Consider the following 13,915-nt stretch of genomic DNA (forward strand, 5'->3'; position numbering starts at 1 on the left):
ATCAGGACTTTTAGAGAAGCCTGGCCAACACAGTCAAATGCTGTCTGTATTAAAAATACAAAATTTCAGCTAGCTGTGGTGGCACACACCTGTAATGCCAGTTACTCGGGATGCTGAGAAAAGAGAATAGCTTGAACCCAGAAGGTGGAAGTTGCAGTGAGCCAAGGTCCAGTCACTGCACCATGGCTTAGGTGATAAAGCCAGACTCTATCTCAAAAAAAAAAAAAAAAAAAAAAAATTGATAAATTCCCAACCCTCCTAGATTATTCCTATTTGTAAGAATATATTGCTAAAACATTGCTTACAACATTCATTGTCAAATATTTGAAGACAATATTAATGTGAGTACCTCCCAAAACTAAACACTCATTTTTCACTATGTAAACTAGGACCATTTAATTTCATTAAGCTAAGTACCTAGGAAACTTAGCAGGTTCAGTTTGATTTCAGTGGAAAATATGTTTCCATTACCACTGTCCCGCTTCAGTCACAGAATGCTTCAAGAAGAATGTTCTGGATGTTTTAAACTCTAGTTTCAACAGTATCTATTACTTTTTGACCTTTACTATTCCTCTGAAGGACAAACGTTTCAGGGTGAGGCAGACAGCTTCTGAGGGCTTCTGAAACTTGAATTTGTGATTTGTCCACCTAGGTCCCCCAAAGAGAAGAGATTATGGGCGTGAGCCACCTTGCACAGCTGAAGCTGGTAAGTTTTTTAAAAGAAACGCAGCCTAATTAGGAAACTTGTGCAGCTTCCAAGGAAGACTGCAATTGCGCCTACTTTTGTATGTTTTTATGTGCAAACCAACAAACGCAAGTTTTTACAAACAACACAGTTTACTCTGCTATTGAATTTGCTTTTGAGCACGTGTAGCAATAAAATCAGGCACTTTGCATTCCATGTATAGATTTATTCTGAAAATTTTACTACACACATTACACCTAAACAGATAGCTTTCAAATGGTATTAAAAATAATGAAATTACTTTGATAAAGATTCCTTTTCAGCTCAAAAAATTCATGGAGGAAGTTAATAGCTACCTCTCCCTACAAAACTAACTTATTTCTAGTAGTGGTACTCAGGTAATAATACAGAGACAACATTGTAATTTTCGATACCCACGGAAGAACTCTTATTTTAAATATCTGCTTCAGTCTCCTTTTTCAGATCAGCTTCCCCCAACACCTTTTCTAGAAGCCCTGTAACTTGAGCTCCCATATTCTTCACGAGGATCACGGTGCACCCTATCCACTGAAGGTGGATAGGTTTGTTCTTTTCTGCCACTGTGCCCACGACCACTGGAATAGGAATCACGATGGCTCCTTGAGTAACTCTCCCGGCTTCTGTCATATCTATCTCGTGTATTGTTATAATCACGGCGACTGCTTCCACTGAAAGTCATCCGAGGACCTGGTGCAGGTGGTACACCACGAGAGGTCCCTGCAGGGTTGATAAAATAATAGCACTTATGTTGAACTACATTGAAACATTTTTACTGGTATCACTAAACCACGAATCAGTTAAAGTTCTATTTGGAAATACCTGCTTTCCTCTGCCTCTCTTGACAGGATATTAATTGTGACTGCAATAGTCAAAATGTTTTATTTAAAAGAAGTGTCAGTGTAGTATTTTGAAGCTTAAGAAAGTCTATTCTAAAATAAAGGTTGAGTCACGTTTTCTGTAAATGAATTGAAGTTCTAACCTTCCTATAGATCCCTAGGCTTTACACTGTTAACCTTTCCCAACATTTAAACATGTTATGGTTTTCCTTTGTAATTTTCCCTAAAATTTTGTTACAGCAATGATCTGGTCTACTAAATATAATTGTATAATTTACAAAACATACCTGGACGCTTACTATAACTCTGACATGCATGTCTGTAGGAACGTCCACTTGAACGTTCTGAATCATCTCTACCATGGCCGTCATGATCACTATTAAACAAAAAACAAAACAAAACAAAACAAAAAACCTCTTCGTTAGTGTCAGAATGAACAATTTAAGACGTATATTGGAGAAAACCAGAAAATGTTATAGTACCCATATCGTCTAGAAGAATGTTCATCACGGAGAGAACGACCATAATCACGCCATGCACAGTCTTTACGTGGCGGAGCATAACACCTGGTGTCTCGGGAACTTCGATGATTTATGCTTGCATAAGTTTTAAAGAAACAAATTTTAAATGATCAACTTCTAGTATCCAAAACATAACCTGTTTACAACTTTAAAAAAAAAAAAAAAAAAAAAAGGCCAGACATCTAAACAGACATTTCTTCAAGTACAATATATTCAAATACCCAAAAAGTACGGGGAACTGATACTCCTTATTAGGGATTCAGAAAATGCATTTCTAAGCCAAAATGTGACACCATACTTCCCACATACTGGAATGCCTATAAATTGTAACAAGCTGGAAATATCAAGTCTTTCAGAGGATGTAGGTAAACTGGAACCCTGATACAGTGCTTGCTGGAATGGAAAATGAGGCAGCTACTATGGAGACATGTGGTGGGTCCTGAAGAAAACAAACATAATTATCATATGATCAAGCAACTCCACACATACATAGCCAGAATTGAGTAAGTGTACTCAAGCTAATATTTGTGCCTAGAAATACTGCGGTGGAAACAACCCAAACAAAATAATGGGTTAACAGCCTGTGTAAGGAGTGAAGTGCGATGACGTAAACGAACCTTCAGGACATCCAGCAGAAAGAAAAGAGACAGACAAAAAAGTCGTGTAGTGTTTGAGCCCATTACAAGGAAATGCCCACAACAGGTAAGTTCATAAACAGAACACAGATTGATGTTTCCTGGTGGCAGCGGGAAGGGAGAAAAGGAAAGGGACTGCTTAACTGATAGTGGAGCTGTAGTCTGGAGTCATGAAAATGTTTTTTTTTTTTTTTTTTTTTTTTTTACTAAATAGAGGTGGTTGTTACACAACACAGAATGCATTTAATGCCATTTAATTGTTAACCCAAAGATGTTTAATTTTGGTATGTGCATTTCATCACCACAACAAAAAACCAACTATTTTTTCAATTTTCCTTTACCTATCTTTAGTTGCATAAGCATCATCTCTTGTTGAGGTACTGTTCTTTCTCCGGGAGGAGGATGGCTCTCTGCGTGAAGGACCTGCATAGTTCTCTCTTCCACGTGAAATGGGACCTTTAATTTAACATGATGACATATTACGTAAAGTACAGAAAATTTGAAGAACTATCTTTTCTACTCTAAAACAACTTTAAAAATTATTTCTCCCATGACTCTCCTTCTCTTTCCCTGATTTACCAGACATTCATGACACCTTCAGCATAGCTTACAGCTTTGTATAATCTCTTGGCTCCTAAAAGGCCAGTTCCTCTTAAACACAGTTTAAGCTAAACATTAATTCTCAGGTTAACAGTTCATTTTTAACTGGAAATAACTAGTTAGTTGTTATCTTCCTTTTCATGTGAATTACTGATGACTATTAATGACACAGGGAAAATGCATAAAACCGTCAAAATTTACACTGATTTTAAAGTTTGCATATGGTGTCCTATCTCAGCCAAAGAAAGTACATTTACCCATCTTGTTCAATCTGTCTCACACACACACACAAGTAGTGCAACCCATGAACTACTGAATGTGAAATCTGTACACAAAAGTTCTTCTTTATCTCCAAGTGGTTGGCTCTATCTTAAATGAGGACAAATTAAAATATGCTCCTCCAGCTTTTCTAACGATGGCTAAGATTTATTTTACATGGAATAAGAAATACTGGTAAAAGAGTCATTACATCATTGTGCCTCGTTCAAAATAGAACAGTTTTTCCTTTAATACAGGCTTCACGTGCTATTTCTGACAGGTCAGTCTCTCACCTATGATGTGTTCACTGGCTAATCTTTAAGTGGAAATGTGCTAGCTTAAGTATTGTGAACTCAATTACTACCTAACTTCACCAATCCTCTAATACGAAATGTAAAATTGAAAACAGAAGGTTTCCATTTCCTCCATATTATGATGCATGCCTTAGTAAGAATTTTAATTTGCTCTGCTTAAACTTCTTTGCTGAGAACGGTGACTTTTTTATCGTGCTTTCTTCTGTTCCATCTGAAATCTTACCCTTCTCCTCCTTCTCAAGATTATTACTTCTATTCAATCCTACTGCTCACCTCGTGTTGCTTAGTTCTAAATTCTCTCCTCAAATAATTTCAAATCCTGCACTAAGGATCTCGCGTTAAGGTTTAAACATCCCCGTACAATCTTAATGATAAATGTACAGCCCCTGAATTTCACGACTCTGCATTTCTGTGATATCAACTTAGCTGAAAAATGTTGGACTCCTTCATGTCTACATTTCAATCCTTACTTATCTTGTTAAACAGTATTAAAGCCCAGTGACTGCTTTTCTGCTAAATGCTCTTGTAGTATCCTCAAAGAACCAGCAAGAACGCCTTGCACACAAGCATTACCGAGGTCACAGAAACTGTCTGGCCAGGCCCAGTGGCTCACGCCTCGAGCCACTGTGGAAGGCTAAAGCAGGTGGACTGCTTGAGCCCAGGGCTTTAGTGTCAGCTATGACAATGTAGTGAGATCCTGTCTCTACAAAAATAGGGAAAGAAAAATTGGATAGGTGTGGTGGTGCATGCCATGAGTCACAGCAACTCAGGAGGCTGAAACAGGAGGACTGCATGAGCTCCGGAATTTGAGGCTGTAGCAAGCCATCATCTCACCACTGCAGCCTGGCCTGGTGACAGCAAGACTCTAACCTGACAAAGAAACTGAACACACAATTTTTAGATTGGAACACCAGGGGTCAAATAGAAAGGGATCTAGGATATGCAAGGATTCATTAGACTAAGAAGCCTCCCATCAAAGAATACTGCTGGGAACTTTGAGAAAAATTAAGAGGAATTCTCTAGCAAACAAAGCATTAAATGGAACGTTTGCCTCTTTGTAATCGCTTCTTTGATCTGCAGTTAAAAGGTCAAGTATTTCTTCACCATAAATCTGAAATTCACCTAGCGAGATTCAAACTAAAATAAAAGCTATCAATCAATAAGTATGTCCATGTATGTGTCAATTCTAATGTGTTACTCAATCTTAAATTAAGCATTCAGGTAAATAGCTCATTTTCAGTCATACAAAAACTACGGTCTGGCTCTCAGGTAGCATTTACCTTGGCCTCCTATCCCACTATTGCTTCTTGCCACAGTTGAAGGAGCAGATTTTTTAGGAGGAGGACTTCCAATTCTTGAAGATGGAACTCTTTTAACTCCAAACGTTCCCCTAGAAGAACTCATGTGGAGATCAAGAGTGTATCCACCATCACCTGTATTTCATACAAAATCTTTTTAGTTGAGAAACGTCGCTGTTTTTTAAATGGCTAAATATTAGATGTGTATAAATCTTTCCTGCAGATTGTAATTGTAAAATTGCACAATTATCTAAACTAATAACCTTTAGTATTTCTATATGAAATTAGTTTAATTCAAGCAATAAAAGTCCATTTAGAAAATCTACAAAAATAATCAGGAATCATTTCATATATTGGTGTGAGAGAGAGATGTGGGATAAGTGGAGAGTGAAGAGAGAGCAGAAATCTATCATTCAAATATCTAAATATAATCTAGATCAAGAAAAACATATTAGGAGATCAGTAATAAATGGCTGCTCATATCATTCTGGTATGAAGAAAGCTTCGTGAAAACATATCATAAAATTAAACCAAATTCCACTCAAAGGAACTCAAATAATTACAGAATCAAAAGGTGACACCTTAGAAAAGTACATGATCTCTAAAACTTGTTAACATAATTTAGATTCTTAAACTTCCCTTATGTAATAGTAATTTTCAGCTTGGGCTATGCTCAATTTTAATAATCTTTAAGAATTGCATAATAAATAATGAAAAAATTTATATATGTGTGTGTGTATATATATACACACACATATAAATATATGTATATATACACACACATATAAATATATGTATATATACACACACATATAAATATATGTGTATATACACACACATATAATTATATGTGTATATATACACACATATAAATATATGTGTGTATATATACACACATATATAAATATGATTTATATGTGATCTTTAGACTTTTCCTGAGTCACAGACTCTTTGAAGAAATTAGAGTTCTACATTCCTTAAACGGCAGATGCTATATGGCAGGCCAATGCGCAAGTTCTCCATATGAAATGAAAAATAAAATAGATTTGCTTAGATGCTTGCACATGTATAGACAGAAAAACAAATATAGTTGAATCAATCCTAAAATACTGAGTTACAGCCAGGTGCGGTGGCTTACGCCTGTAATCTCAGCACTTTGGGAGGGCGAGGCGGGCGGATCACGAGGTCTGGAGATCCAGACCATCCTGGCAAACACGGGGAAACCCCGTCTCAATTAAAAACACAAAAAGATTAGCCTGGTGTCGTGGTGGAGGCCTGTAGTCCCAGCTACTCGGGAGGCTGAGGCAGGAGAATGGCATGAACCCAGGAGGTGGAGTTTGCAGTGAGCCAGGATCGCACCACTGCACTCCAGCCTGGGCGACAGAGCGCGACTCCGTCTCAAAAAAAAAAAAACAAAACAAAACTGAATTACAGACATTACATCTTAACAGACAGTTTTCAAATAGCATTCAAAATTATGAAATTACTTTGAAAAAATTCATTTTCATCAGTATACCTCAAAAAATTCATGGAATAAGACAGTATCTACCTCTCCCCACAAACCAACCTATTTCTTTTACTGGTACTCAGCTAATAATGCTGAAACAACATTTTAATTTTCGATATGTGAGAAAGAATTGGTATGCAAGAACTATTATTTTAAAGATCTGCTTTAGTCTCCTCCTTCACATCAGCTTTCCCTACCACCACCTCTAGAAGCCCTGTAACTTGAGCTACAATGTGCTTCACAAGGAGGATGGTGCACCCTATCTGTTCCTTTCTTCCACCGTGCTCACCATCACGGGAACAGAAATCACCACGGCTCCTTGAGTAACTCTCCAGACTTCTGCCATGTCTATCTCATGTATTGTTATAACCGTGGTGACTCCTTCCACCCTAAGTCATCAGAGGCCCTCCCTCATGTGGTGTACCACGGGAGGTCCCTGCGGTGTTGATAAAATAATAGAAAGTACGTTGAGCTACATTTCAACATTTTTACTGGTATCACTAAAGCATGAACCAGTTAAAGTACTATTTGGAAATATCTGCTTTCCTCTGTCTTTGGGGTCACGATATTCATTATGCCTGCAATAGTCAAAAGGTTTTATTTAAAAGAAGTGTCAGAGTAGGATTTTGAAGCCTAAGAAAGACTTAAACTTAGATATTTCCTGAGTCACAGACTCTTTTGACTAATTAACGTTCTACATTCCTTAAGTGGAAAATGCTTTATGGCAGCCCACTATGCAAATTATCCATATCAAAATATTTGCATCCATGTGTGCACGTGTATACACAGAAAAATAAATGTTGTGCAAGCAATCCTAAAATACTGAGTTTCTACTGTCCTTCTGGAAGGTTTTCAAGATTTCACTGTATTTTGACAATGCAACATCTATGAACTACGGGGCCCCAAAGAGAGAAACTCTAAAGTATTACGAATGTGAATGAGTTCTGCAGAAAACCTGTGGAGTACACACAATCATCATTCATAAACTCAGTTCAGTTGAAATTTATGTTATTTCCGTGCAAAGTAATTAAGATTTTAAAACAACTTTTAGATATTAGTTCAATCTTTCCTATAATACGTCTTTAGCACTTACAAATGATTTTGCTTATCAACAAGAATTTACTTTTCCTGGGAAGTAAATAAAATTGAGAAATTTCTACATCTTCCAACACTGTCTTTCAGTCCTATGGTTCCATCTTTATATTGTAAAACATTACCCAAGTGTCCTCCACGTGAGTGATGCCACCCTCTTCTTCCTCCACTGCTTCTTCTTGTAGACCTCAGACTTCCCGAAGGGCTTCTGTGTCTTGAAGGAGGTGGTGTTCTCCGCGTACCACCACGTTGAAAGGATGGTTTATTGGCTTCTTCTACTTTTATTGCTTTTCCATACAAATACTGAAAGAATAAAGTATACAATCGAGAAAACTGTCACAGTTAACCTAAACACATTTTACAGATGTTTTACATCAACTCTATTTCAGTTCTACACGTTTTCACCAAAGACAAACATTTTTCTTTTTTTTTTTAATTTTTTTTTTTTTTTCCTGAAATGATCGCGTCCTTCACAATGTGAAATTTGAGACATTTGCTGAGCACATGCCTTCCATGAAGGGATAAACAGAAATTCTATTATTCAGTTTCCTTGAAAGGCCTCCAATATTAAAAAATAACACCTCAAAAAATTAACCCATCACACATTCTGCCAGACAATGTGGCACATGTTCTTTACAATACATAATTTACTTCACCTTTGCATCCACGTCACTTATTTAAAAGCCTCAGTGTTTCAAGTGTATATAAAAGAATGTGTCATTTTAAAAAGTAAGGTTATTTATTCAAAGGCATTAGTTACATTATTCATTTTGAATTGTTTCCTGTTTATTGTGCTCATACTCACATACAAGGTCCCAGTATAATTTACAATTCTGTATTTACTCTACTTCTGTTTCCTTAAATGTGATATAGGGTTGGTCTCCTTCATGTCTTCTGCCTTACTAATTTCTTATTTGGCCTTAGACGTGTCCCTGTAAAACAACTCGTAGTAGAGTACTGCATGCTGTTTCTCAGAAATGCTTAAATGTCCTAATTAAATTCACGATAACTTTCTTCAATTTAATCTTTTCTATAGGCCAAAGCAATGTTTCAAAACAGTTTAGCTAAGAACTCTATTTCAAAATCACATGGCTTTTGGTAGTTGGGGGAAGATCTTAGATACTTTCCAAGATCTCTTGCAGCCACGTAGCCAGTTGTTCCTACCTTGAGACTTCTTTTGCTACTTCTGGGCCAAAAATATTTTCCCCAGATTTGCACATGGCTGCTCGCTTCCCAGTATTCCAAGGTCAGCCAAAATTTCTTAAACTCCTCATTCGTCCTGAAAACTCTAAGTACCTCCTTATTTCCGTTCTTAATAGTTATGTGCATATAACACTTATATTTATTTTTATACAATAAAATATGGGAGATGAAGTGATTTAGAAATCACAGCTACAAAAACTACCTCTTCTTCTGCTTGAAAACTAGCGGAAAAAATTATCATAGATTACTATACAAAAGTCAAAATTATCTCCAGTCCTGACACCATGCCATGAAGAGAAAGCAGCTCTCGTGTTCTACCACACCTTCAAACACAGAAGTATAAGAGTGAATAAAAATGTACTGTCTGCTGTGTACCAGGAAGTCTGCTAGATATAACAGAAATGAAAGCAACTAGGAAAGTTTAAATATGCACTAAAGACAATTTAACGATCGAGAGATTAATACATGGTACAGGGAGTACAAAATACCTAGTATATACGATGAGGAAGAAACTCTAAAATCTAAGTTGTTTTTGAAGAATAAATTATTATTTCGTAGACATTTACAGAGAATGGTAACGCTCACCAAGTCCAAGAAAGCATACTCGAGATAGCACAAAGGGTAACAGAAACTACAATCAGATTGTGATAATGTTATAAAACACAAAAAGCTCCAAAGCGTCCAGGATGGAATGATCTTGACTGCAACACAAAGGAATTCGGTAGTTAACAGTATTACAGAAAAGTTTAAAGCCGTAGTAAACACACAATCCCTGGAATTTAAGTCTCAATAGGACAAGAGTCCATGGATTGGATCAAAACAAGTCCAACAACACACTGGGAAAATCAGGAATTAGGTATGCGTGTTACATAAATCACTCTGGTGACAGACTAAAAATGTGCTTAGGAGAAAAGGGCAACGATGGGACAAAAATGTCAGTTAGTTGCTCTGTTATCCAAATTCAATGTTCTCATATTATTTTCTATGTTCAACTTCTTAACACTTCCTTCAGTGAAAAGGTCCTCTTTAAATATACTTTCTCTAGAATACATTTTCAGGGAATGGACAAGAATGTTTCCGTCTAGTGAGTCTGTCTAGGTGTCTCTTTACGGAAGACTTCTTTCTTGTAAGTGTGTCTAGGTATATATCCACGGTTTGTCTACGCTACAAAAGTCTTTCCAGGAATCGGACGTAACTCCCTTAATAGCATGTCATAAATATTGACTTCTTTCTCTCATATTCCTGACGGTTCTTTCTAAGTTTTAAACCTCTTTGTAAGCTTCTGAAAATCTACCTACGCTCATATTGAAGTACAAACATGGAAATTGGGTTACCATAGAGTAATTCATACAACGTTTATTTCTATATCCTTTCAAAAACACTTGCATCTATGAGGCAAAAAGAAGAGGATGGCTAAAGCATTTCAGTTCACACGGCATTCTGCTATCTTCAAAAGTTTAGTAATACTAGAAAGACCTACTAATACTGCTAATTGAAAAACAAAGTTAAAACATTATTCACTAGGGACCCTTACCTTTCCATTCATATCTTTGGCAGCATTCCTAGCATCTGCAGGGTTCTCAAAAGTAATAAATGCGAAGCCTCTACACTTGTTTTTTCGATCTTTCTTCCAAACAACTAAAATACATGAAAACATTTTACATGTACATAACTAACTCACCATAATAACACACATCTTAGAGTTACATGAAATCAGAAAATAATTACATTTCACATCATTACTACGATTCTTAATACTGAGTCACCCATATAACCTGCCTATTATATTTCATTTTGCTCTCCAGCTGCACAAATAATTTACTTTTGCTCATTTTCCTTTTGAAGTAGTAGGTGACCCTTTCCACAGACCCTTCAGCTGCTGCCATGAGAATTATCCGAATATCAAACAGAAACTTCAAAACAACAGTTTAAAAACAAACAAAAAAATCATTTTAATTTAAGAATTCAAGGAAATATTTTCAGTGTATGTCTACTTTGGTAAAAAAATAAATATAAAATATACAGAAATATATGTTGGCATCAAGAGTTACCTTCCGACACGCGACCATGTTCCCCAAATACTGCTTTAAGCGTCTTTTCATCGGCTTCTCTACTTAGCCCACCAACGAAAAGCTTGCCAGGCTGATTCGCTTCCATCATTTAGCTGTAAAGGATGAAAATTTATCTATATTTAGATAACAATAAGAGAGCCCAAAACATAAAATTTTATTACATACTGTGTTGAAACCTCAAGTGAAATACCCTTACAGAGGCTGACATCTTCCTAGTATTACTTACTCGAAATATGAAAAATGTGTAACATACAGAGCAAAAGCAGCACTGACTTCATGGGAAAACGCTGCATTTTACTACAAACCTCACAAAAACTCCTTTATAAAACTTAGATAACAAAAGCCATTGCGATTTTATAAAGTTGCAATACTCAGGAAGCCCGCACTTAAATACTTTGATTTGGTAACTAAACATTTAGGAGGTACAATGTGATTTTGTTTGTTTGTGTGTTTGTTTTCTTTTTTTTTTTTTTCCAGAGACTTCAATTTCCTTTAGGCAAAGTGTACGTCCATTAATAGCATTTAATAAATACTGTCTTCCTTCTCTCATATTCCTGAGAGGAGGACTGAAGCGTCCTCCAACCAGCTTCAAGTGATCGTGCCACATCTCAGCTTCCCAAGTAGCTGGGCGTACAGGGGCTGGCGATCTCAGCTGGGCATGTGTGTGGGTGTCTGTGTGTGTATAGAAACAGCTTTCCCCATGTTGCCGAAGCTGGTCTCGAACTCCTGGGCTCAAGTGATCTGCTTGCATGAGGCTATGAAACCGATGGGATTTCAATGGTGAAACACCACGCCAAGACTGCTATTTGGATAAATGATTAAATTCTCCTAATTAAAGTACATGCTTTCTTGGGGGAGTATATTTTAAATATTTTACAAACGTTTAGTGATTTGAAATATACGAGAGATCAGGGATCCCCAAACACGGGCCTCCAACGGGTACCTGTCTCTGGCCTGTTAGTAATCCCGACGCAGCACAGGTGGTGAACCACTCGCACTGCCTGAGCCCCGCCACCTGTGGGATCAGCAGAGGCATTGCATTCTCACAGGAACCCTACTGTGAACTGCCCATGCGAAAAATCCACGTGGCGCTCTCCTTACGAAAACGTAATGCCTGAGAACAACCTAAGGTGGAACAGTTCCATCTAGAAACCATCCCACCTATCCTCCCGCTGCCACACCCTGTCCTCCTCACAGATCCCCTGCCCGGTCCCTGCCCCCTGTCACACCGCTCTGACCCGAAGCCCCGCCACACCCGGTGCCCGTTGGGGCCCCGACACCCACCACCCACCCCAACGTGTCCAACTCGCAGCCTTCTCCCCCTACCCACCCCTTGTCTGGGGAAAAATCATCTTCCACTAAGCCCGTCCTTGGTGCCAAAATGGCAACAGATTAACGGAGCTCATTATGTTACACAGGCCGGTCTCCATCTCCTGACCACAAGCCATCCTCCCATCTTGACTTCCCCAAATTGCCCGGATTACCAGAGTACGTCTGCATGCCAGGTTAATAAAGTAACTCAAGCGCGATTATTTCGTTTCCGTTTTAGGCTATCTATCGCCATTTACCTCGATTACACTCACTTACTCGGTTTAAATTATTTACGATACCAGAGATACAGGAAACATTTCCAATAGTGTCTTACAAGGAGGGAGACATTTCAAGGCTTTACAGACACAAATTTAAACTGTGATTATTTATGGCCCCAGACTTCTACATACACTAAAGTAACGCAATTTATGTCCAATGTTGATCATTCCTGCCAGACAAATCAGAAATTTGACACGTGCTGACTAACAGGACAAGTTTTTCATCACAGTGGTTAAATTAAAGTGCCTGCATATTTAAATTATGACCACATACCGAGAGAAAAACCGCTATAATAGAAAGTGCACACGAAAACAATGGCGCCCTAGCTCGCTGTCCCACGACCTTACCCACCGGTCAGACATGGCCGACAGTGAAAGGAAGACTCCTCAAGAAACAGACAACGAGTTCATGAAAATTAGTTTCTTAATAACACTAGCGATTTCTTTCCCTCCTTTGTCCTCCCCTAATTCAACACCGACACATTGAAAACCCATCTGCTTTTACAGACAACATCCAGAAACCTCGCTGTCTTTGTATTTTTGCTGAGAGACCAACCTGAGCAGAGAAACAGAAAATAAAGATGCTTTTGAGTAGGACAAACGGCCTCTGGGTCGCGGGGCCCTCACGGCGCATGCATCTGGCTGCCGCACAACGGGTGGCCGACCGCGGCCTAAGATGCCACAACCGGACCGTGCGCCAAGCACGCCGGAAGTGCCGGAACAGCCAGCCACTCTCCGCGGCTGATCAGTGCGTGGGCGGAGGGCGTCTTCCGGGGTTTCCCGCATCCAGTGGCCCGCAGCTCCACCATCCCGGGGAAGGCCTTCCGCGAGAAGCCGCGAGAGCTTGTAGCAGGGGGCGCCGGCAGTGTGCGCTTTGGAAGTGGGTGCTTGGAAGTCCTACACCCTAACTGGCATCCTGACTGTCGCAAGCCGTTGACCCACGGTGAACACATGAAACATCTCTGTTCCTTAGGCGGACCAGGCAGATATTACTGAGAACTGCCGATCTAGTGTATAGAGAGAGGGACCAGCGCCGGCGGCTTGGGCGGCTTAGGCACGGTGGGGCCGGGCGGGAGCCTGGGAGGAAAGTCGCCTTCTTTTACAGAAGTACAAGAATTCCCCTGCTCTTGAGGACAGAACGCTTGCAGGGACTCTCGCAGGTCTAGGCAAATGCAGGCTCCCAGTATCATGCTTCCTCCCTGAGGATGCTGTTCTCCCAGGAGCATTCCGAAGGACTTCTCATCCAGTGCCCTGGGTACGCTGGAG

The 13,915-nt window shown here is 38.9% G+C and overlaps 1 protein-coding gene across 2 annotated transcripts; it reads right to left on the reverse strand.

The window, feature by feature from the left end:
- Positions 1-890: 890 nt before the first annotated feature.
- On the reverse strand, positions 891-13,336 carry LOC129025850 (RNA-binding motif protein, X chromosome-like). Of its 2 annotated transcripts, XM_054473410.2 has the most exons (9): positions 13,206-13,336; positions 11,040-11,152; positions 10,523-10,626; positions 7,911-8,088; positions 5,169-5,321; positions 3,058-3,172; positions 2,043-2,156; positions 1,848-1,936; positions 891-1,441 (listed from the first exon to the last, which is right to left on the reverse strand). In XM_054473410.2, exons 2-9 carry the CDS (start codon positions 11,146-11,148, stop codon positions 1,170-1,172), a joined length of 1,134 nt encoding a protein of 377 aa, XP_054329385.1. In that variant the 5' UTR covers positions 11,149-11,152; positions 13,206-13,336; the 3' UTR covers positions 891-1,169. The 2 variants fall into 2 exon arrangements, with proteins under 2 accessions (XP_054329385.1, XP_054329386.1); XM_054473411.2 differs by lacking the exon at positions 2,043-2,156.
- Between the last annotated feature and the right edge of the window lie 579 nt (positions 13,337-13,915).

This window comes from Pongo pygmaeus, chromosome Y, assembly GCF_028885625.2.
Source record: "Pongo pygmaeus isolate AG05252 chromosome Y, NHGRI_mPonPyg2-v2.0_pri, whole genome shotgun sequence".
Lineage (NCBI taxonomy): Eukaryota > Metazoa > Chordata > Mammalia > Primates > Hominidae > Pongo > Pongo pygmaeus.